General features: G+C 37.3%; 1 protein-coding gene across 2 annotated transcripts in view; it reads right to left on the reverse strand.

The window, feature by feature from the left end:
- Nucleotides 1-1,064: 1,064 nt before the first annotated feature.
- Nucleotides 1,065-25,630, reverse strand: part of ATP6V1C2 (ATPase H+ transporting V1 subunit C2) — a 450,645-nt gene continuing 426,079 nt past the window's right edge. For both annotated transcript variants that reach the window (XM_053709684.1, XM_053709683.1), the window contains 5 exons: nucleotides 23,434-23,526; nucleotides 21,980-22,073; nucleotides 13,330-13,427; nucleotides 4,027-4,156; nucleotides 1,065-2,035 (listed from right to left, as the gene is read on the reverse strand). In XM_053709684.1, coding sequence (XP_053565659.1) covers nucleotides 1,943-2,035; nucleotides 4,027-4,156; nucleotides 13,330-13,427; nucleotides 21,980-22,073; nucleotides 23,434-23,526 — 508 coding nt within the window. In that variant the 3' untranslated portion in view covers nucleotides 1,065-1,942. The remainder of the gene's footprint in view (nucleotides 2,036-4,026; nucleotides 4,157-13,329; nucleotides 13,428-21,979; nucleotides 22,074-23,433; nucleotides 23,527-25,630) is intronic.

Genomic DNA, 25,630 nt, shown 5'->3' on the forward strand with positions numbered 1-25,630 from the left:
TCCCCCCCTCTGTCTCTCTCTGAATTTCCCCCCTCTGTCTCTCTCTGAATTCCCCCCCCCCTCTCACTCTCTCTCTCTCTCTGAATTTCCCCCCCCCTGTCTCTCTCTGAATCCCCCCCTGTCTCTCTCTGAATTCCCCCCCTGTGTCTGTCTCTCTGAATCCCGCCCTCTGTCTCTCTGAATGGTGAGTAAGATACATAGAGTAATGTCACATAGAGCAATACACACAGACCTGAGGCAGTAGATCAAAGCTGATTCAATGCATTCAAACCATATGTAGAAGATATGAATACATTTGATCCTACACTGGAGGGTGCTTATTAGAGTCTTGATCAACGAATCAACAGCTAAAACCGCTTTTTACACAGAAGTTCAAGACACAGCTACTGACTTGTTTTCTGGGCAACTGGTTTTAATGCCAAACCTAGAAAGGTATTTTTTACAACTCACATTCTAGATGATGTAATTATCGAGAGTGCCCTATTATTAACTTAGTAATTATAATGCATTATTATATAGGCATCTGTTCACAAATATCTGGTTTCCTATCATTTTTTTTTATGTTGGTTAAAATAAGTCAGACAAGGTCAGTGAATTCCAGAAGTTTGAAGTTGTGCAGAAGTCAAGCCACAAAATGCAGACATTAAAAATACAAATAAAACTAACAATGATAAACTTTCAAAACGCCAGGATTTAACCAACCCTGCATTTACTCTGATTGGCTGTGTAGCATTTTTTTTAGTTTTAAACAGCTTGCAGTCAACTTTAAACTGTGCATTGTAAACAGCCAGCCAGTGAACAATGAATACCTAGGTATGCAACATATATTTCTTACTAGTTCTATAATCAATTTAAACAGTTTTAACTTGTCCTTTTTCATTCAAAAAGTAATTGTAACATTTCTTTGATGCTCTTTTATATGATTAATAGAACATTTTAAGTTTAATGTCCCTTGAAATTAGTTTTTATGAGAATACTATGTTAATGAAGTTTAATTACTGTTCTTTTATATTAAAACATTCTACAATTAACTAGTCACAAATCAAACCAAAGCATCAGCTATATAATTTTGTCTCAACATTTTTTTATTTGAATTACATTTATAGAAATTATACATTGGTCTTTTTCATAATTTATAAATAATAAATACTGTCAAGTAGCATATTTTCTTTAAGAAATAATAAAGTTAATTACAGTGGGAATTCACTTCTTAGGTAATACATATTGACTTTTCAGAATAAAGGTGTTTATAACTTTACATCAATAAATAATGCTTGAAATGAACTATGTGTTTAACCCCTGCAAAAATGTTCAACACATCTCTAGGACAACAATGAATTGGCAATCTTGAGCTGAACTTGGCTGGTGATTTGCAGCTACACATGTATGCCACCACTGATTGGCTCAGCAGGCTTGTTCTGCTCCTGTCTAGTAGTGTATTGTTGGTCTGCAGCTGACCTTAACTGTTTCTTTAACCCTGTTAAACACATAGTTAGAAGCATGCAATTGTGCAATACAAAAAAATGTTCTAATGCATTAAAGCAAATCAGGTCCATTAGCCCTCAGTCGAAAAACTATTTTTAAATGCTTGAGAAAAAAAAATGTGACGTGAAAAGCGGTGTCTATAAATAAAGTTTTATTTGGACACAGCCACTCTGATTTGTTTATGTATTGTCTATGGCTGCTTTCAGTTTACAATGGCAGAACCGAGTAGTTGTGACAAAGAGCATATGTAGCAATTGGTTTGCCCTACTGCTCAGCGCAATACAATATATATTGACACAATATTCCCAACGTAAAAAGAAAGCAGTAAAAAAAAAATGAAAAGATTAAAATGGAAAAGGAAAGAGCACTTAAATTGCACAATATCTTGCATAATTTCATGATAAGCGGTTAAATCTATTTACAAGATAATAATGGTTGTGATGAAGGCAGTGATTAATTAAAAGTTTAAACTAGACAGGTCAATCTTGAAACAGACATATGGATAATAATCTTGGTTGCTTATCTGTAGACCAGGAATGTCCATTCCAACCTGTGAAGGAAAGAGGCAGAAAAATTCAATGTTCATTTCAAAACCTTATTTAATTTTGCATCAAGCATTACTGACTATGCACCTTAGTCATGCAAAGCCACCTTTTTATATTCCCATTTATGGCACATACAGTATGTTTCGGAACGCTCTGACTTGCTCCACACTTTTAGGGATGTATAAGAACAAAATTAACCTATTTTATTTGTTTTCTCACCCTAGATCCCTCTGTTTTTTTCATTAGTTTCCTTATCTCTTTAACATCTATGCTAATCACTCCCTGCCCTGTTCAGCCCTTTTTACAAAGGGACCTATATTCATAGCAGGGTCACTTCATCATTTTTTTCAGTTGTCTTTTTCTAAATTTTACCTTAGTATAATACACTTATGTGATAGTGCTGCGGAATATGTTGGCATTCTACAAATAAAATATATTCTTATCAGTGGTAGTCGTGATAATAATAATAGTAATAATGATAATAATAATAAATTGCCGACTCTCTAAATGCTAGGCAACTGTAAAATAATTCTTTACAACCCACTTAAATATCTAAACAACATTTTAAGACAATAAAAAAAATTAATACATTGATCCTTTTTAGACTTGTGCAGCACAGAAAAATTTGTTTTGTCTGAATCTTTAGTAACGAATATTCAAGGAAATTCGTTTCCCTGAATATTCGTTGGCTGCACTATTCGGTATTACAAAACAAACACTGAATTTCGTTAAACGAATGTAAATGTTGTTGGTACATTCATTCAGATATTTGTTTTGTTAAAATTAAAGAAATATCGATTTCTCATTACGAATTTGCATTTGTAACGAAACAAATGCACATCTCTACTTTTTATCACAAAAGAATCATGGGATATATGTAAAAGTCCGCCATGTAATGTTACAAATAAAGCAGAAACATCTAACACTGAACCCTAACACGATGTATTGCCTGTTTCTTTTTTTCCATTTTAGCTCATTATTAGTTATCGTCCCATTTTTATCTTCCATAAGGCTTTTACATGGAAGACTATTTCTTTCATTATTCTATAAAGCTTGACATTTTTATATTCTCAGAGGGTTTAAGTTAAAGGGACATAATACTCATAGGCTAAATCACTTGAAACTGATGCAGTATAACTGTAAAAAACTGACAGGAAAATATCACCTGAGCATATATATGTAAAAAAGGAAGATATTTTACCTCACAATCTCCTCAGCTCAGCAGAGTAAGTTCTGTGTAAAAAGTTATACTCAACTGCTCCCAGCTGCAGGTAAAAAAAAATAAAAAAATGAAGAAATGAACAGCAGCCAATCAGCATCAGCAGTGCTGAGGTCATGAACTCTTACTGTGATCTCATGAGATTTGACTTAACTCTCATGAGATTTCATAGTAAGCTTCCTTTACCTGATTGGTGAAATAATATGAGAGTGCACGAAGCTCATCCTTTCAGTTGTCCCGGGACAGACATACTAATATGCTGCTTAGAAGTCCTTTACAATGGGAGGTGGCTACTGAGGAACTTTTGAGGTAAAATTTCTTTCTTTTTTACACAGAGATGTTCAGGTGATATTTTCTAGTCAGCTTTTTACAGCTATGCTGCATCACTTTCAAGTGTTTAAACATTTGGGTATTATGGCCCTTTAAGCATTTCAAGTATGGCTTGAAAAAATACAGGAGTCAGAGAGCCAGGACCCCTACAATTTGATATATGTCTCCGAACTGGATTATATATGTCTGTAAATTCATCCCAGCCTCCTAAAAAGTAGGATTGGTTACTGAATAATTTACTTGGCTCCCAAATGTCATACAAATGTGCTTTTGGGCAAAATTCCTCTTTACTTTACATTTCTACTGGATATAATTAGTATAAATATTATATTGGAATTGCTGGAGTGATATTTCTTGAGTCCCCAATACAATGACTCTAAATATTATCAAATATCTATGCAAATTAAACTAATGTGTACACTGTGTCTCCATATTATTTAAACTCACATCCTTCATGTTTGCGGCTGCTGCTTCATCCAAGTGCCTGAAGATGGCATTCAGCACATCTCGTAGTCGTTTCATTGATTTCTTATTGGGTTGCAGTAGCATTGCTTGAAAGTTGACTGGCAGTCCATATCTTAAAGAAACATGATTGTCAAAATTAAACTTTCATGATTCAGATAAATCATGCATGATACTTTTTAACAAAAAAGGCAGCACAACGAGTGTATTTGCAAAATAAAATAGGATGTTTAATCCGTGTCGATTCAGAGTACAAACATACACACAAGTAGGAGGTAAGAAGGGGGCGTGTCCTTACGCGTTTCGTGCCTCAGGGCACTTAGTCATAGGATGTTAGCCTGTTGAACACGACCTGGTTAAATTCCAACCTGCACCAATCACATACGTGAATCAATGCTGGAAATAATCAGGCAAGTGTAAAAAAGGCCAAAACAGTAAAACAATGTATCAAAGGACTGAACAATTCTGTAATATTCCATATACATACTAGAAAGAAACAACTAGGAATATTGTTAACAGTTTAAATCTTAAAGATCTACTATGCTTAATTCACATTAATACCACTAATCAGTAAAAAAGACTGAAAAGACAGAGATACAGGGCACTAAATGAAATAAATAAACATTCAATTTTGAATTAAACACAAACACATATGCAATTGTATTATTGACTGTTTGATCTAATTTGTAAATAAACTAAAATCCCATTCCTTATTTAAACCTTGGGGTTCCCTTGTACATAATGTAAAAATCCAAAATAATTCTTTCTTAGTTAGAATATTGAATTTATTACCACCCCTTGGTGGCAAGAACACTTTGTCAATGGCTTTTACATTAAGATTGGGAATATTAGAAAAATGATACCAATTAAAGTGGTTTGCAACACTAGATGTCTTTACATAATTTTTTATATCTCTTTTGTGTTCTCCCACTCGCTTTCTCAAGGTACGTGAGGTCTGACCTACATATTGAACCCCACAAAGGTTACACTCCAACAAATAGATGACAAAAGTTGAAGAACAATTCATGTTGTGATTAATTTTGTAGCTAAGACCAGTTGTGAAACTTCTAAAACTGTCACCACCAGAGACAACCTCACATGTGCCACAATTAGGTGATAAACATGAGAAAGTGCCTTTACGGTCTAGCCAGTTCTTCTTCCTCTTATCAGGGTGATTAGATACCAAACTGGGTGCCAACATATTTCCCAGTGTGGGTGCTTTTTTTGAAACAAATTTTATACAACTCAAATATGGATTTAGCATCTCATCACCCTCCAAGAGAGTCAGATTCCTCTTTAGAATTTTGCAAATCTCATTGAATTGTGAAGAATACTGTGTGGAAAAAACTATTGAATCTGAGAAACCATTTTTCTCTTTATTAACGTTTCTCTTATTTTCTCTCACACAGTGTTCCTCTCTAACTTCTGAAAGACTTTTTTCCAAATTGTAACCTCTGGTATGAAGTCTATATTTAAGGTCAGCTGCCTGTTTTTCAAATGATGAATCTTTAGTAGCATTTCTGCATAAACGCAGAAATTGACTTCTGGGAATGGTCTTGATCAAATGTTTGGGGTGACACGAGGTGGCATGCAGAATTGTGTTGCCCGCTGTCGGCTTCCTATATGTGTCAGTAAATATACTAGCACTTTGAACACAACCGACCAGTTTTAAATCCAAATACTGGGCTTCATTCAAATGCATGCCACCCGTGAACCCCAAACTGAGTTCATTATCATTGATGTACCGCATAAAATCATCAAAAACAAAATCCCCTTTGACAATAAAAATAAGATCATCTATATAACGCATATATAGATGAATATTGTCTTTAAAGGTGTTGTTCACATTGTAGACTGCGCCAAGCTCCCACCATCCCATAAACAAATTAGCAAATGATGGGGCAAATTTTGCCCCCATTGCTGTTCCGCAAATTTGCAAAAAATACTCGTTATCAAACATAAAAAAATTATGGGATAGCAGGAACCCGACGCAGTCACAAATATAAGCACAAAAGATATCAGAGTAGTCTGTCCTAGTTTTAAGGAAGAATTCAATTGCTTTAAGTCCTAAAGCATGGGGGATGTTGGAATAAAGTGATACCACATCTATCACCACCCACCCAAAACCCTCACACCACTCAACACTCTCAAGGAGCGAGATCAAATGGCCCGAATCCCTAAGGAAGCTACTTAAGCCTTTTACCAAGGGCTGTAAAACAGAATCAACCCATTGCGATAATGGTTCAAATAATGAGCCAATGCCCGATATGATTGGGCGTCCAGGAGGATTGGCCAGATCTTTGTGGGTTTTGGGCAGGTGGTGAAAGATGGGCATCACAGGAAATGCTGGAATCAATGACATCCTATCCTTATTTTCAAAAATACCAATAGATATTCCCTCATCCACCAGCTTCTCCAATTTCTTCCTAAAGGCTCCTGTAGGGTTGGAAGACAGAGCTCTATAGGTGACACCATCCGTTAATTGTCTTTTTGCCTCTCTCACATAATCTATTTTATTCATAACCACAACATTGCCACCCTTGTCAGAAGATCGGATGACAATGTCGGGGTTATCGCGTAGCTGTCTGAATCGACACGGATTAAACATCCTATTTTATTTTGCAAATACACTCGTTGTGCTGCCTTTTTTGTTCCATTGTTTATCCAGGGGACGGCTTGGTCCCCAACCAGTGCCTGCACCTTTCCGTGACCCCAATAGCTCTGTTTTTCCGATTTTGGAACGAATTCGCTGCCATTTCTACAGCACCGGAAGTCTGCACCCGGCGTCTGTAACACTTACCCGGCTGGTTCGCCTGAAGCTACGCCTTCACTTCTACACGTCTACGATTCAAGCCTCAGCTGGTGCTCGGTGAATACCCGCCTGGGATAAGAGTAAGTGCCGCATCTTATTATTTTTTGCAAGTATTTGGCGATGAACTTTTGTGTGTAACTAACTGCTGAATCATACCGTGATCTAAGTATCAGTACAGATTTGGGACACAAGTCAGTGAACGGCTTTAAAACTATCTGTGTGGTCTCAGTAAAAGCTACCACCGGTTTATATTTATATCCATCTTTCACCACCTGCCCAAAACCCACAAAGATCTGGCCAATCCTCCTGGACGCCCAATCATATCGGGCATTGGCTCATTATTTGAACCATTATCGCAATGGGTTGATTCTGTTTTACAGCCCTTGGTAAAAGGCTTAAGTAGCTTCCTTAGGGATTCGGGCCATTTGATCTCGCTCCTTGAGAGTGTTGAGTGGTGTGAGGGTTTTGGGTGGGTGGTGATAGATGTGGTATCACTTTATTCCAACATCCCCCATGCTTTAGGACTTAAAGCAATTGAATTCTTCCTTAAAACTAGGACAAACTACTCTGATATCTTTTGTGCTTACATTTGTGACTGCGTCGGGTTCCTGCTCTCCCATAATTTTTTTATGTTTGATAACAAGTATTTTTTGCAAATTTGCGGAACAACAATGGGGGCAAAATTTGCCCCATCATTTGCTAATTTGTTTATGGGATGGTGGGTGCTTGGCGCAGTCTACAATGTGAACAACCCCTTTAAAGACAATATTCATCTATATATGCGTTATATAGATGATCTTATTTTTATTGTCAAAGGGGATTTTGTTTTTGATGATTTTATGCGGTACATCAATGATAATGAACTCAGTTTGGGGTTCACAGGTGGCATGCATTTGAATGAAGCCCAGTATTTGGATTTACAACTGGTCGGTTGTGTTCAAAGTGCTAGTATATTTACTGACACATATAGGAAGCCGACAGCGGGCAACACAATTCTGCATGCAACCTCGTGTCACCCCAAACATTTGATCAAGGCCATTCCCAGAAGTCAATTTCTGCGTTTACGCAGAAATGCTACTAAAGATTCATCATTTGAAAAACAGGCAGCTGACCTTAAATATAGACTTCATGCCAGAGGTTACAATTTGAACACTTTGGAAAAAAGTCTTTCAGAAGTTAGAGAGGAACACTGTGTGAGAGAAAACAAGAGAAACGTTAATAAAGAGAAAAATGGTTTCTCAGATTCAATAGTTTTTTCCACACAGTATTCTTCACAATTCAATGAGGTTTGCAAAATTCTAAAGAGGAATCTGACTCTCTTGGAGGGTGATGAGATGCTAAATCCATATTTGAGTTGTATAAAATTTGTTTCAAAAAAAGCACCCACACTGGGAAATATATTGGCACCCAGTTTGGTATCTAATCACCCTGATAAGAGGAAGAAGAACTGGCTAGACCGTAAAGGCACTTTCTCATGTTTATCACCTAATTGTGGCACATGTGAGGTTGTCTCTGGTGGTGACAGTTTTAGAAGTTTCACAACTGGTCTTAGCTACAAAATTAATCACAACATGAATTGTTCTTCAACTTTTGTCATCTATTTGTTGGAGTGTAACCTTTGTGGGGTTCAATATGTAGGCCAGACCTCACGTACCTTGAGAAAGCGAGTGGGAGAACACAAAAGAGATATCAAAAATTATGTAAAGACATCTAGTGTTGCAAACCACTTTAATTGGTATCATTTTTCTAATATTCCCAATCTTAATGTAAAAGCCATTGACAAAGTGTTCTTGCCACCAAGGGGTGGTAATAAATTCAATATTCTAACTAAGAAAGAATTATTTTGGATTTTTACATTAGGGAACCCCAAGGTTTAAATAAGGAATGGGATATTAGTTTATTTACAGATTAGATCAAACAGTCAATAATACAATTGCATATGTGTTTGTGTTTAATTCAAAATTGAATGTTTATTTATTTCATTTAGTGCCCTGTATCTCTGTATTTTCAGTCTTTTTTACTGAATAGTGGTATTAATGTGAATTAAGCATAGTAGATCTTTAAAGGGACAGTCTAGGCCAAAATAAACTTTCATGATTCAGATAGAGCATGTCATTTTAAACAATTTTCCATTTTACTTTTATCACCAATTTTGCTTTGTTCTCTTGGAATTCATAGTTGAAAGCTTAATCTAGGAGGTTCATATGCTAATTTCTTAGACCTTGAAGCCCACCTCTTTTCAGAATGCATTTGAACAGTTTTTCACCACTAGAGGGTGTTAGTTCACGTATTTCATATAGATAACACTGTGCTCGTGCACGTCAAGTTATCTGGGAGCCGGCAGTGATTGGCTAAACTACAAGTCTGTCAAAAGAACTGAAATAAAGGGGCAGTTTGCAGAGGCTTAGATACAAGATAATCACAGAGGTTAAAAGTATATTAATATAACTGTGTTGGTTATGCAAAATTGGGGAATGGGTAATAAAGGGATTATCTAGCTTTTAAAACAATAAAAATTCTGGTGTAGACTGTCCCTTTAAGATTTAAACTGTTAACAATATTCCTAGTTGTTTCTTTCTAGTATGTATATGGAATATTACGGAATTGTTCAGTCCTTTGATACATTGTTTTACTGTTTTGGCCTTTTTTACACTTGCCTGATTATTTCCAGCATTGATTCACGTATGTGATTGGTGCAGGTTGGAATTTAACCAGGTCGTGTTCAACAGGCTAACATCCTATGACTAAGTGCCCTGAGGCACGAAACGCGTAAGGACACGCCCCCTTCTTACCTCCTACCTGTGTGTATGTTTGTACTCTGAATCGACACGGATTAAACATCCTATTTTATTTTGCAAATACACTCGTTGTGCTGTCTTTTTTGTTCCATTGTTTATCCAGGGGACGGCTTGGTCCCCAACCAGTGCCTGCACCTTTCCGTGACCCCAATAGCTCTGTTTTTCCGATTTTGGAACGAATTTGCTGCCATTTCTACAGCACCGGAAGTCTGAACCCGGCGTCTGTAACACTTACCCGGCTGGTTCGCCTGAAGCTACGCCTTCACTTCTACACGTCTATAATACTTTTTAGTTTACTTCTGCTATCAAATGTACCTTGTTTTCTTTGTATCCTATGTTGAAAAGCATACATAGGTAGGCTCAGTTCACTACTGGGAGCTAGCTGGTCATGGGTGGCTACACACATATGCCTCTTGTCATTGGCTCACCATATGTGTTCAGCTAGCTCCCAGTAGTGCATTGCTGTTCTAGACCTTACTTTTACCCTTTTGTGGAGGTTAAACATATAGTTATATTAACCCTTTGAGTGCTTAGCACTTTCCCACCTGGGTGCTAAGCTTTTTCAAGTTGTTTTTTATTTTTATTTATTTTTTGGAAAAAAAAATGACTTTTTTTTCAGATCCCCAAGACTTACACTGTTGGAAAGGTTAGGCAATTACCTTTCCAACGGTGGGTCTTGGGGGTCTGTAGCTGCTTAGATGCCTGAGATACAGGCTTCTAAGCAGTATGCCCCCTGCTCCTATACTTAACATTGTTTAGTATACAGTGGGGAAAAAAAGTATTTAGTCAGCCATCAGTTGTTCAAGTTCTCCCACTTAAAAAGATGAGAGAGGCCTGTAATTTTCATCATAGGTATACCTCAACTATGAGAAACAAAATGTGGAAACAAATTCATACAATCACATTGTCTGATTTGGAAAGAATTTATTTGCAAATTATGGTGGAAAATAAGTATTTGGTCAATATCAAAAGTTCATCTCAATACTTTGTTATATATCCTTTGTTGGCAATGACAGAGGTCAAACATTTTCTGTAAGTCTTCACAAGGTTGTCACACACTGTTGCTGGTATGTTGGCCCATTCCTGCATGCAGATCTCCTCTAGAGCAGTGATGTTTTGGGGCTGTTGCTGGGCAACACAGACTTTCAACTTTCTCCAAAGGTTTTCTATGGGGTTGAGATCTGGAGACTGGCTAGGCCACTCCAGGACCTTGAAATGCTTCTTAAGAAGCCACTCCTTCGTTGCCCGGGCGGTGTGTTTGGGATTATTGTCATGCTGAAAGACTAGCCACATTTCATCTTCAATGCCCTTGCTGATGGAAGGAGGTTTGCACTCAAAATCTCACGATACATGGCCCCATTCATTCTTTCATGTACACGGATCAGTCGTCCTGTTCCCTTTGCAGAGAAACAGCCCCAAAGCATGATGTTGCCACCCCCATGCTTCACAGTAGGTATGGTGTTCTCTCTCCTCCAAACACGACAAGTTGTGTTTCTACCAAACAGTTCTACTTCAGTTTCATCTGACCATATGATATTCTCCCAATCCACTTCTGGATCATCCAAATGCTCTCTAGCATACTTCAGACGGGCCCGGACATGTACTGGCTTAAGCAGGGGGACATGTCTGGCACTACAGTATCTGAGTCCCTGGCAGCGTAGTGTGTTACTGATGGTAGCCTTTGTTATGTTGCTCCAGCTCTCTGCAGGTCATTCACTAGGTCCCCCCGTGTGGTTCTGGGATGTTTGCTCACCGTTCTTGTGATCATTTTGACCCCACGGGGTGAGATCTTGCGTGGAGCCCCAGATCAAGGGAGATTATCAGTGGTCTTGTATGTCTTCCATTTTCTAATTATTGCTCCCACAGTTGATTTCTTCACACCAAGCTGCTTGCCTATTGCAGATTCAGTCTTCCCAGCCTGGTGCAGGTCTACAATTTTGTTTCTGGTGTCCTTCGACCGCTCTTTGGTCTTCACCATAGTGGAGTTTGGAGTGTGACTGTTTGAGGTTGTGGACAGGTGTCTTTTATACTGATAACAACTCAAGTTCAAACAGGTGCCATTAATACAGGTAATGAGTGGAGGACAGAGGAGCCTCTTAAAGAAGAAGATACAGGTCTGTGAGAGCCAGAAATCTTGCTTGTTTGTAGGTGACCAAATACTTATTTTCCACCATAATTTGCAAATAAATTCTTTCCAAATCAGACAATGTGATTGTCTGGATTTGTTTCCACATTTTGTCTCTCATAGTTGAGGTATACCTATGATGAAAATTACAGGCCTCTCTCATCTTCTTAAGTGGGAGAACTTGCACAATTGGTGGCTGACTAAATACTTTTTTTCCCCACTGTAAATAAAGTTGTGTGGTGACGTCACCGCACATAACATGAAGCCCCGGCAATGCCTGTTACTATGCAGGCCTGATCGCCAGGGTGGGAGCCCCCAGATCTCCCTCAAGGTGGGAGAGTGCTAGCAACGGCTCTGAGCCGTCGTTAGCACCAGAGTAGGAAACTCTGCAACGGCTTGTCGTTAGCACTCAAGGGGTTAAAGCAATAATGCAATAATAAAATGATCTAACACATGTCCCTTTAAGCAAATATAAATGTTTTTTTTTAAATTATTGGTAACAGAATAATTGGTTCATTCGCTTTGCCCAAAGACCCAATAAGTAGACATTGCTAAAATTACACTGTAAGAAATACTGAAATTCTTATATGTGATGTCCATATATTGGGCCAGGTTACGAGTGGTGCGCAAACATTTGCCCGCAAGCAATAAGGAGTTTATTGTGAGGGTTTGTGCTTGTAGGACTTACTGCTCATATTACGAGTTGAAAGTAAACATGATCGCTTGCGCGTAATCACGTATTACCCTAGAATATTTACCACGACTTCAGAGCTCTGGTTAACTGTTTCGCAAAAATAAAAAGTTGTACAACACACATAAAAAATGCATTACACAATACAGTTACACTCATAATAACACTATCTAATAAAAACTATTTAAAAAATAATGCATACAAAAGATCTCATATTTATACAATATTCATTTAAATAAAGGTTTTAGCTATGTATTTACTGTAAATATTTCACATTCTAATGTTCTGTAAATAGGGGAATATGTTCTAAGTATTTCTAAATAGATATTTCTATATATATCTGTATATATCTTTACCTATATATAATCACGTATCATCAGATATATATATATTTATGAATAAATAGAACATATTCTGTTATGTGCAGAACATTGGAATGTAAAATATTCATATTTTTATGTCCAGTTAGTGCAAATGAGAATATGCAAAAGGGATTGCACGAGAGTGAGGTTTTTCCCCCACTTTTTTTCTCCATTGTCTTCTATGGGGGAATACCTGAACATGCACTCGATTCTGAGTTCGGCTTTTTGCACTCATCGGGTTAGCGTGCGAGCAAATGCAGTTTACTTTGAACTCGAGCACCACCCGACGAGCACAAAAAGCTTACTTCTAGCGCAATTAATGACCGAGAGGGGGTGTTAATTAGCGCTCCACTTGTAATCTGGCCCATTATATTTAAGTTACATTTTTTTATTTTCAAATACAATTTCTTAAAGTTTCTAAGGTGCCCTTTACAATTATGTAGTTTAATTTGTTTTGGGGGGTTTTCCTCTATAAGAAAATAAATTATATTTGTACTCACCTGAGGACAGATTCCACAAAAACACGCAGGGCTTTTATATGAATCCAGGCAATAAAACCTTCACTAAAATTCACTTTCAGCCAGCGAAGGAGAGGACCCTGAAATACAGATATGTCTCATCTGACCTGACTCAGCACTCAGCCCTATAGTTAGTGATGGGCAGTCAGTAAAGAGAAGATTCTGCGTATCATGACACAACAGGGTCTACAGAACATCTACAGAAACATCAAGATGTTTGTAGATGGACAACATTATTATACATTTTATATACAACACCTTTTAAATGTTGTATAATTATACAATATATGTACAAGGTTTGATATCATCTTAAATTATAAGTGATGAGCATTAAAACAGTGTTTTGTAGAGCTAATGAAATAGGTTCCAATTTATTTAGCTAGAACAGTGTGGCAAACTCTTTTTGAGAGTGTATTCTAAAACTCTGACATCTTTGACAAAGCGCAATAGCACAAAACCACTCAGATGTTTGGCAGAGGGGTTGATGCAGCCTAATTATACTATGGACTAAGTTTTTTTATCCTCTTAAGACAATAAAGTGTTTTTATGTTTATATTTTGGACTGTGGAAGTTTATATGTTACTGCTGAATTAACACTCAGCTAGATTACGAGTTTGGCGTTATGAGTGAAAAAGCATCTTTATGCTTCATAACGCTGCTTTTTCCCTAACGCCGCTATTACAAGTCTTGCAGGTATAGGTGTAGCGCACACCTTTTTGTCCGTCACGCAACGTCAGTACCGCACTTTTAAAAAAGTCCTTTTTTAATGGGACTTCCATAGCGCCGGTATTACGAGTTTGCTTGGGAGGCCAAAAAGTGAGCGGTACACCCTATAACCGACAAGATCTGTACCGCCATCTAAACTCAGTAGTTGAGCGACACTATATCACTTTTTTTATTTTTTTATATTACATCTATTATGATAGATATTTTGTTGCCCACATTACCACATTGTTGCCAATACCACTATGTCTACATAGACACCACCCTCAATGTCAATCAATTTGGATTAGCCAATAAGAAACTTGGATCACCCTTTAAAAGAAAGCTGGGACTGCAACAATTTCATCTTGAAAAAGCCCTGCAAAGGGAGAAACGCGTTGATGTTTACTAGTTGCAGCTTTCTTGTTTATTTCTACTCGGATGAAGATACACTGTTTGCCTTTGAAACTCAAGACAGAGTTTGTCGTGGTATGCTGAACAGTCTGACATAAGCACACTAGAAGCCTAATATACAAACAGAGAAGCGCAGACATACGGCACCACTGACCAAAAAAAATCATTGCTGGATATCGCTGGAAAGATCTATATTGTACCTGGCGAAATAGATCCACCTGACAAGATATCTTCTCTACCAAGACCACAGGTATCCCGCAAGCAATTTGCACTAAAGAGCGGATACACATCTTCTATTTGAAATCGGCTGAGAAAACTTCCCCGTTTGAGAGAACAGTCCTGACCAATAGGACTGCAACGACAGGACAGCGCCCACATCTGGGATGTCAGCAGTTACGTGTGTGCTCCTACGGAGGCATAGAGCCCTGCAAATCATCGGGACTGGAACAGTGTCCGGACTGATAAGGTAACAGACACCCGGCTACTTTGAATACCCTGAGCTTCTGTGACTTATGACTACTAATTTTTGGGGATTGTAACGATCTATACACCATCTGCTGTTCTATACATATTTTATATTTTTTTTCTGTGGTGGCAACCTAGTTTTTGTTTTTTTAATTTTTAATTTTTTATGTATATCGGAGACGTCCGATTTTATAGAAATTAGCTTGCTATTAGCAATTACTTGTTGAGTAATCTGACATTTTATTTTGAATAAATATAGAAATTAGCTTGCTATTAGCAATTACTTGTTGAGTAATCTGACATTTTATTTAGAATAAATTGGCATAGCCATTTCTTTTATTGACTTTTTGTACATGCTTCTTTAGAGAGATGTAATACACACAGAGAGAAGCACATTCACAGGAACGAACAACTGGCTCAATACTATTGTTAGCCGGTTCTATGGTGATTTACCACCTGGCTGCAGCTTCTTTTAGCTAAGTAATGCTTTTCACAGAGAAGAACTTTCCTGCAGTATATCAGTCTGATTCCGCCTATTACGGTAAGTCCAGCGCCGAAATATCAGGCAATTCCTCTCTGAGCAAGGAACACAGCAACCCCAGACGATCGTTTCGGCCTTCATTGGGCCTCGTCAGTGAGGTGTAGGCATATTCCTCTAAGCACACTGAGCAAGGAGTCCACGTCTGGTTTCCCCTTTTTCCCATAGGGAGACTAAGTACACACAGAGAGAAGCACACTCACAGGAACGAACAACTGGCTCAATACTATTGTTAGCCTGTTCTATGGCGATTTACCACCTGGGTGCAGCTTCTTTTAGCCCAGTAATGCTTTTCACAGAGAAGAACTTTCCTGTAGTTTACCAGTCTGATTCCGCCTATTACGGTCAGTCCAGCACCGAAATACCAGGCAATTCCTCTCTGAGCAAGGAACACAGCAACCCCAGACAATCGTTTAGGCCTTCATTGGACCTCGTCAGTGAGGTGTAGCCATATTCCTCTAAGCACACTGAGCAAGGAGTCCATGTCTGGTTTCCCCTTTTTCCCATAGGGAGACTAAATACACACAGAGAGAAGCATACTCACAGGAACGAACAACTGGCTCAATACTATTGTTAGCCTGTTCTATGGTGATTTACCACCTGGGTGCAGCTTTTTAGCCCAGTAATGCTTTTCACAGAGAAGAACTTTCCTGTAGTATATTAGTCTGATTCCGCCTATTACGGTCAGTCCAGCGCCGAAATACCAGACAATTCCTCTCTGAGTAAGGAACACAGCAACCCCAGACGATCGTTTCGGCCGAAACGATCATCTGGGGTTGTTGTTTCTCTTGTTCAGAGAAGAATTGCCTGGTATTTCGGTGCTGGACTGTCATTGGGCAGGGTCAGACTGATATGCTACAGGATATTTTTCCTTTGTGAAGGGGCATGGTGTGCTAAAAGAGTATGCACCCTTAGTGGATGAGGATGGATGTCCGGTCTTCGAAAACTGTAAGTGGATCGTCGGGGGTTAGTGTTAGGTTTTTTAAGGGTTTATTGGGTGGGTTTTATTTTTAGCTTAGGGTTTGGGCACCGTAAAAGAGCTAAATGCCCTTTTAAGGGGAATGCCCATCCAAATGCCCTTTTCAGGGCAATGGTTAGCTTAGGTTTATTTAGATAGAGTTTTATTTGGGGGGTTTGGTTGGGTGGGTAGTGGGTTTTAATGTTGGGGGGTGTTTGTAATTTTTATTGCCAGGTAAAAGAGTTGTTATCTTTGGGGCAATGCCCCACAAAAGGTTCTTTTAAGGGCTATTGGCAGTTTAGTATAGGCTAGGGGTTTTATTATTTTGGGGAGGGCTTTTTTATTTTGATAGGGCTATTAGATTATGAGTAATTCGGGGGGTTTTTGTTGATAATCTCGGTTTTTATTTTGTGTAATTTAGTGGGGTTTTTTTTTTGTAATTTAGATAATTGTATTTGATTAATTTATTTGATTTGATTGCAATGGTAGGTTTTAGTGTAAGGCAGGTCAGGTTTTATTTTACAGGTGAATTTGTATTTATTTTAACTAGGTAGTTATTAAATAATTAACTATTTACTAACTAGTCTACCTAGTTAAAATAAATACAAACTTACCTGTGAAATAAAAATAAAACCTAATATAGCTACAATATAACTATGTTATTTTGTAGCTATCTTAGGGGGGGTTTACAGGTAAGTATGTATTTAGTTTTAAATAGGTATTATTTAGTTAATAATTGTAAGGTTTATTTAGCTTTATTTTAATTATATTTAAGTTGGGGGGTGTTAGGGTTAGGGTTAGACTTATGCTTAGGGTTACGTTAGGGTTAGGGGTTAATAACTTTAGTATAGTGGCGGCGTCATTGGGACAGTAGATTAGGGGTTAATAACTGTAATGTAGGTGGCGGCGATTTTAAGGGCGGCAGATTAGGGGTTAATAGTTTTATTTAGGTGGTGGCGATGTTAAGGGCGGCAGATTAGGGGTTAATAACTGTAATGTAGGTGGCGGCGATATTGGGGGCAGCAGATTAGGGGTGTTTATACATGGTTTTCATGTTAGGGTATTAGGTTTAAACATAACTTTTTCTTTCCCCATAGACATCAATGGGGCTACGTTACGGAGCTTTTGTTTTTGCGATCACAGGTGTTAGGCTTCTTTTTTGACGGCTCTCCCCATTGATGTCTATGGGGAAATCATGCACGAGCACGTCAAAGCAGTGCTTGTATTTCGGTATGGTATGGAGCTCAACGCAACCATATCCCCCGCACAAGCCTGCTTTTTGTAAACATGTAATACCAGCGCTATAGGGAGGTGAATTAAAGCCGCTTTTGTGGCGGTCGTTAATTTCCCTATAGCGCTCAAAACTCGTAATCTAGCTGATTATTTGTTAAAACTGTTTGTAACAAAGTGTAGTTTCCATTAAAGGATTATGAAACCCCAAATTTTTCTTTTATGATTCAGACAGAGCACACCATTTAAAAAAGATTCCAATTTACTTCTATTATCAAATTTGCTTTGTTTTCATGATATTCTGTGTTGAAGAAAAACTTAGGTAGGCATCTGGGGCACTACATGGCAGGAAATAGTGCTGCCATCTAGTGCTCTTGCAAATGGATAACATTCTTGCAAAACTGCTGCAATGTAGTGCTCTTGCAAATGGATAACATTCTTACAAAACTGCTGCCATCTAGTTCTCTTGCAAATAGATAACATTCTTACAAATCTGCTGCCATCTAGTTCTCTTGCAAATGGATAACATTCTTACAAATCTGCTGCCATCTAGTGCTCTTGCAAATGGATAACATTCGTACAAATCTGCTGCCATCTAGTGCTCTTGCAAATGGATAATATTCTTACAAATCTGCTGCCATCTAGTGCTCTTGCAAATGGATAACATTCTTACAAATCTGCTGCCATCTAGTGCTCTTGCAAATGGATAATATTCTTACAAAACTGCTGCCATCTAGTGCTCTTGCAAATGGATAATATTCTTACAAATCTGCTGCCATCTAGTGCTCTTGCAAATGGATAACATTCTTACAAATCTGCTGCCATCTAGTGCTCTTGCAAATGGATAATATTCTTACAAATCTGCTGCCATCTAGTGCTCTTGCAAATGGATAATATTCTTACAAATCTGCTGCCATCTAGTGCTCTTGCAAATGGATAATATTCTTACAAATCTGCTGCCATCTAGTGCTCTTGCAAATGGATAATATTCTTACAAATCCGCTGCCATCTAGTGCTCTTGCAAATGGATAATATTCTTACAAATCTGCTGCCATCTAGTGCTCTTGCAAATGGATAATATTCTTACAAAACTGCTAGATGCCAAGACAACGAAGGCAAATTAATAATAGAAGTAAATTAGAAAGTTGCTTAAAGTTGCATGCTCTATCTGAATCATGAATGGACTTTTTGGATTTCGTATCGTATTTGGTTTTTATTCTGAAATTGTTGTTAGTCTTTTAAAAAGTCTCTAGCTGGTAGCAAGGCTCTAGCGCTAGGCTGTATGGTGGGCGCCTAGTGGTTACTGCATACCGCAAGTCAACAAAATATTTTTGCATGTCAAGCGTACAATGGTTCACTACTTTGAACTGTTTCATCATGCAAATAAGTTTTTTCTGACAACAACAGTATTAAAATACTCTCAAAAGTCTAAATCCAAACATTTAAGGAAAATGAAACCCAACATTTTTCTTTCAGGATTCAGATAGAACATACAATTTTAAACAACATTCCAATTATAGTTATTTTTTGCTAATGGAGCAGCATTACACTATGTTAAGCCAACTGAACACATCTAGTTAACCAATCATAAGAGACCAACCAACACCTGACTCCCAGTAGTGTAGGATATGTACATATTCTTTTCAACAAGGGATATCAAGAGAACAAAGTACATTTGAAAATAGAAGTGAATATAAAAGTATCTTAAAATTGCACATTATATCTGAATCATACAAGTTTTAAAGGGACACTAAACCCAAATACATGGTTTTCATGTTAGGGTATTAGGTTTAAACATAACTTTTTCTTTCCCCATAGACATCAATGGGGCTACGTTACGGAGCTTTTGTTTTTGCGATCACAGGTGTTAGGCTTCTTTTTTGACGGCTCTCCCCATTGATGTCTATGGGGAAATCATGCACGAGCACGTCAAAGCAGTGCTTGTATTTCGGTATGGTATGGAGCTCAACGCAACCATATCCCCCGCACAAGCCTGCTTTTTGTAAACATGTAATACCAGCGCTATAGGGAGGTGAATTAAAGCCGCTTTTGTGGCGGTCATTAATTTCCCTATAGCGCTCAAAACTCGTAATCTAGCTGATTATTTGTTAAAACTGTTTGTAACAAAGTGTAGTTTCCATTAAAGGATTATGAAACCCCAAATTTTTCTTTTATGATTCAGACAGAGCACACCATTTAAAAAAGATTCCAATTTACTTCTATTATCAAATTTGCTTTGTTTTCATGATATTCTGTGTTGAAGAAAAACTTAGGTAGGCATCTGGGGCACTACATGGCAGGAAATAGTGCTTCCAACTAGTGCTCTTGCAAATGGATAACATTCTTGCAAAACTGCTGCAATCTAGTGCTCTTGCAAATGGATAACATTCTTACAAAACTGCTGCCATCTAGTTCTCTTACAAATAGATAACATTCTTACAAATCTGCTGCCATCTAGTTCTCTTGCAAATGGATAACATTCTTACAAATCTGCTGCCATCTAGTGCTCTTGCAAATGGATAACATTCGTACAAATCTGCTGCCATCTAGTGCTCTTGCAAATGGATAATATTCTTACAAATCTGCTGCCATCTAGTGCTCTTGCAAATGGATACCATTCTTACAAATCTGCTGCCATCTAGTGCTCTTGCAAATGAATAATATTCTTACAAAACTGCTGCCATCTAGTGCTCTTGCAAATGGATAATATTCTTACAAATCTGCTGCCATCTAGTGCTTTTGCAAATGGATAACATTCTTACAAATCTGCTGCCATCTAGTGCTCTTACAAATGGATAATATTCTTACAAATCTGCTGCCATCTAGTGCTCTTGCAAATGGATAATATTCTTACAAATCTGCTGCCATCTAGTGCTCTTGCAAATGGATAATATTCTTACAAATCTGCTGCCATCTAGTGCTCTTGCAAATGGATAACATTCTTACAAATCTGCTGCCATCTAGTGCTCTTGCAAATGGATAATATTCTTACAAAACTGCTAGATGCCAAGACAACGAAGGCAAATTAATAATAGAAGTAAATTAGAAAGTTGCTTAAAGTTGCATGCTCTATCTGAATCATGAATGGACTTTTTGGATTTCGTATCGTATTTGGTTTTTATTCTGAAATTGTTGTTAGTCTTTTAAAAAGTCTCTAGCTGGTAGCAAGGCTCTAGCGCTAGGCTGTATGGTGGGCGCCTAGTGGTTACTGCATACCGCAAGTCAACAAAATATTTTTGCATGTCAAGCGTACAATGGTTCACTACTTTGAACTGTTTCATCATGCAAATAAGTTTTTTTCTGACAACAACAGTATTAAAATACTCTCAAAAGTCTAAATCCAAACATTTAAGGAAAATGAAACCCAACATTTTTCTTTCAGGATTCAGATAGAACATACAATTTTAAACAACATTCCAATTATAGTTATTTTTTGCTAATGGAGCAGCATTACACTATGTTAAGCCAACTGAACACATCTAGTTAACCAATCATAAGAGACCAACCAACACCTGACTCCCAGTAGTGTAGGATATGTACATATTCTTTTCAACAAGGGATATCAAGAGAACAAAGTATATTTGAAAATAGAAGTGAATATAAAAGTATCTTAAAATTGCACATTATATCTGAATCATACAAGTTTTGAAGGGACACTAAACCCAAATGTTTTCTTTCGTGATTCAGATAGAGCATGACATTTTAAGCAACTTTCTAATTTACTCTTATTATTTTCTTTATTCTCTTGGTATCTTTATTTGAAATGCAAGAATGTAAGTTTAGATGCCTGCCCATTTTTGGTGAACAACCTCGGTTGTTCTTGCTGATTGGTGGATAAAGTCATCCACCAATAAAAAAGTGCTGTCCAGAGTCTGAACCAAAAAAAAAAAAAACGTAGATGCCTTCTTTTTCAAATAAAGATAGCAAGAGAACAAAGAAAATTGATAATAGGAGTAAATTAGAAAGTTGCTTAAAATTGCATGCTCTATCTGAATCACAAAAGAAAAAAAATTGGGTTCAGTGTCCCTTTAAGTTGACTTTCCTATCCCTTTAAGAAAACAGATATAGAAATATTACAAATGTTAGGAGAGAAAGCGACAGCTACATTGGTTTTAATAAGTTGGATTCTGACACAAGTAACTACACCTTTAATTCCTTTAGGGCTAGTGAATGTGTCTTGCTTTAGAATGTGAATGGAAAATATATTGACGTTTGATTCCCAAAAGTAATATTGTAGTTCAATTGCTGTACCATTTGCTTTCAGTACCTCGAGCAATTGTGTGGCACAAGGTGAAATATTGTTAGTAAAGCAAGAGATGACTTACATATTGTTGTTTCTTATCTGCCGCCAGTCTAATGATTTCATCCTTTTCAGACTGGAGTTCTCGCTCATTGAAATAAAATTCTCGAACTATAAACCTGAAAGTAGCAGATAACAAAATTAAGAGACCAGCAAATACAAAAAAATAATATTAATATTAGACATAAATAAATACAAAAATAAAATGACAATTTAAAACAAGAAACTACTTTCAGGAATTTATTTTTTTTTCTCCATTTTTATAAAAAGTTAAAGAGAAACACTTTCACAAGCAATCATTAACAAGCATACCCACCTTTGGGCTACATTACAAATGGAACGCTAAATGATTGCGCTCCCGCAAACGGGCAAATTTGCACATTTGAGGAAGCACAATAATTAACCAGCCATTTCAAGTGGCTGGTTATCACTACGGCAAGCTTGCAGTATCAAATAGCGCTCAGAGAGTGCCCCAAATGCCCTCAAAATAGAGAACATTTTAGTTTTTAATTAAAAAAAAGATTCTATTAAAAACAACTACAGCAAGGCAGTTTTTGGGGTCTAAAGTTTGGTGGGAGTGGGGTGTTAGAAAAAAAGGCACTGATAAGTGCCTTTACATTGCAGTGTCCCCATAGACCACAATGTAAATATATATGTATATGCTTATATACATATACATTTATGTGTTAATATGGGAATATACACATATAAGCACATAAATATATATGTATATAATCATATACATATATATTTAAAAATGCTGCCCATCGCTGCGCTACTTACCTTTGCTGCGCAAGGTTCTGATACCTATAGAAGCGCACTCTCGTGAGCGCAATGCTTCCTAGCACATTATCATGCTCTGGTATTACAAAGTGGAGTGCTACTATCGCTTGCTCGCAACAATAATAAGCGCTCCACTTGTAATCTGGCCCTTTGTATTTTTTTTCATCTGTATCTTTTATGCGCCTTTAAGAATTTTTCTGCATGATTGATTACAGTGTCACCTAGATGCACCCTGCTGTGCTTTTTTAACGTTTTGACAAGATGAGTGTTAAAGCCAACCAGAAGATTTACCATCTTCTCCACAGAGTTTAAAACAGGGCGCTCACCAGCAGATTTCAATTACATTCAACTCAAGTTTAGGTGCTAAAATGCACTAGGGACACATGTGAAAAAACTGCATGTAAAGGACAATGTTGTTTATTATATTTTATATTATATTTTATTATATACAGTGGATATTGCACATTAAATGAAGCACTGGGAATTCAGATTTGTTAATTGACCTAAAAGTTACCAGAACTACCTAATTACAGTTAAATAATAAAAAAAGTTGTTTTTTTTTGCATATTTTACTGATCATTCTCAATGCAAACTGCCCAGTACTAACACACAGCAAGAAAGTAACGAGATCTAACAGAATCATTCCCGTTAATATTTACTAGTTGTACCAGTTGTTATGTACATACAATAACTTACTTGTTCTCACGAGCTTTGGCTTTGAAATCCTCTATAACTTTTCTAAACAAGGTCACAGTAAACAGCCCTCCTTCTCCATCCTCAGCAATCATTCTACAAAGACACATCAAATCATTTGTCAATATATAAGATATACTCATACATTTAAATGGATGTGTTACTTAAATATTATTCCCACAATATTTATATATTAATAAAGATTTATCATGTGTAAGTATATGGGTCACAGGTAATAAAAACTTCTGCCGGGGATCATTCACTGCCTATATTTATCATTGCACGAGCGCCTCTGCTCTTGCACAAACTCGCAAGAGCAGGGTTTGACAATCACCCCGGTTAGATCAGGAAGGATAAGGGTCACAGGTAATGAAAATTTCTGCCGGGGATCATTCACTGCCTATATTTATCATTGCACAAGTGCCTCTGCTCATGCACAATCAAACTTGCAAGAGCAGGGGTTACCAATCACCCCGGCTAGATCAATATGAGTGATTTTAATCCTCCACCCCATACAGGGTGTAGAGAGCGTATCAGTGGTGGACCTACTCAAAAGAGAGCCCTAATGAAAAAAATGTTTTGGGCCTCCAAAGGTAACTCAGTAGTAACCAATATCAATTATATACATGCTGCCCTGTATAATGATTTTGAGAATAGATAGATAGGTAAATACATAAATAGGCAGATAGATAAACTGCACTAATAAAAGACTCAGCTACATTAGGATTGTACACAGTCTGCACACACACCTATGTATAGACTGCTCATATGCCCCCCTTCACTAGCACTTGGGTCCTAGTGCCACTGTACCTGCTGTACCAATGGTAGTTTTCCCCCTAGGGTGTAAGGAGCAGCAGTATAAATATCTGCTTCATAAATATCACTTGCAGGCTCGCATTAGAGAGAGGCTGCAGCCAATAGGGGCATTTGGCTTTTGATAAATCTAGCCCTAAATGCTTAGATCAGGATAATACATGCAGTATACATTATTCTACTTGCCTGTCTTTGCTTTAAAATACCTCTGAGAAATGTACTTGATCTACTCCCTCCAGAACAGTTGTAGTGGCTCCATCATATTCAAGTATGGTGAAATGTATCAAACCCTGCAACACGCTACACAGTAATTGCTTAAACCAGAACACAAGCTCCCCTGCTTCTATATGTTTGACCCAGGAAAACTGGCCAGGAAGAAGGAATTCCCCCAGGCTTTTCAAGGAACATAGCCCTTCACTGATGTCAATTTGCAGACCTTCTTAAAGGGACATGAAACCCAAAAGTTTTCTTTCATGATTCAGATAGAGCTTACCATTTTAAACAACTTTCCAATGTATTTCTATTATCTTACGTATTTTATTATTTTTGTAATACCTAGGTTGTCTCAAAAGCTGCTTATTGGTGGCTGCGTATATATATATGGCTCTTGTTACTGGCTTTCAGCTAGCTCCCAGTAGTGCATTACTGCTCCTTCAACAATGGATACCAAGAAAACCAAACAAATTAGATTACAGAAGTAAATTGGAAAATTGTTTAAAATTGAATGCTCTATCTGAATCATAAAAAAATGGGTCTCATGTTCCTTTAATGAACACTTTTTCCCCAAAAAAACTGACTTTAAGCTGGAACCATTGATTATAATTTTGAAGGTGACAGGGACTGCAACTTGACTTTAAAACATAATTGCTCATTGGCTGATTAGTAGATTTGCCACTAATTTATTGGTAGTAGAACTTGACATACGGTACCTCAAAAGCAAATATAGAGTCAAGAAACATACAAAACTAATACATTTTAAAATGCTCTCGTTTTAATGCAACAAATAAAAAATACTTTTACGTAAATTTTCAATCCCATGTGTATATAAATAAATAAATAAATATATATACAGTATATGCTATATGAAATAGTTAGTGATATGAGTGCACATAAATTCATTGACTTGGCTCTGTAGGGCTAATACCATCATTGTATAAAGGTCAGAAAGCTGCCATGGGAATTGAACCTAATTTACACTGGATGATATTAGTGTTGACAGTAATTACATGAGCCACTCCCAGTGAGAATAAATCAAACCTCTGACAAACGTTGTGTAATCTCATTCTGACCCGTCACTTATCATTTTTATAACATAAATAGAACTAGAAAACTATGTTTAAAGGGGCATAACCTTACAATAATACAATGTTCTACTTTACCAGGCACA

Source organism: Bombina bombina, chromosome 4 (assembly GCF_027579735.1).
Source record: "Bombina bombina isolate aBomBom1 chromosome 4, aBomBom1.pri, whole genome shotgun sequence".
Lineage (NCBI taxonomy): Eukaryota > Metazoa > Chordata > Amphibia > Anura > Bombinatoridae > Bombina > Bombina bombina.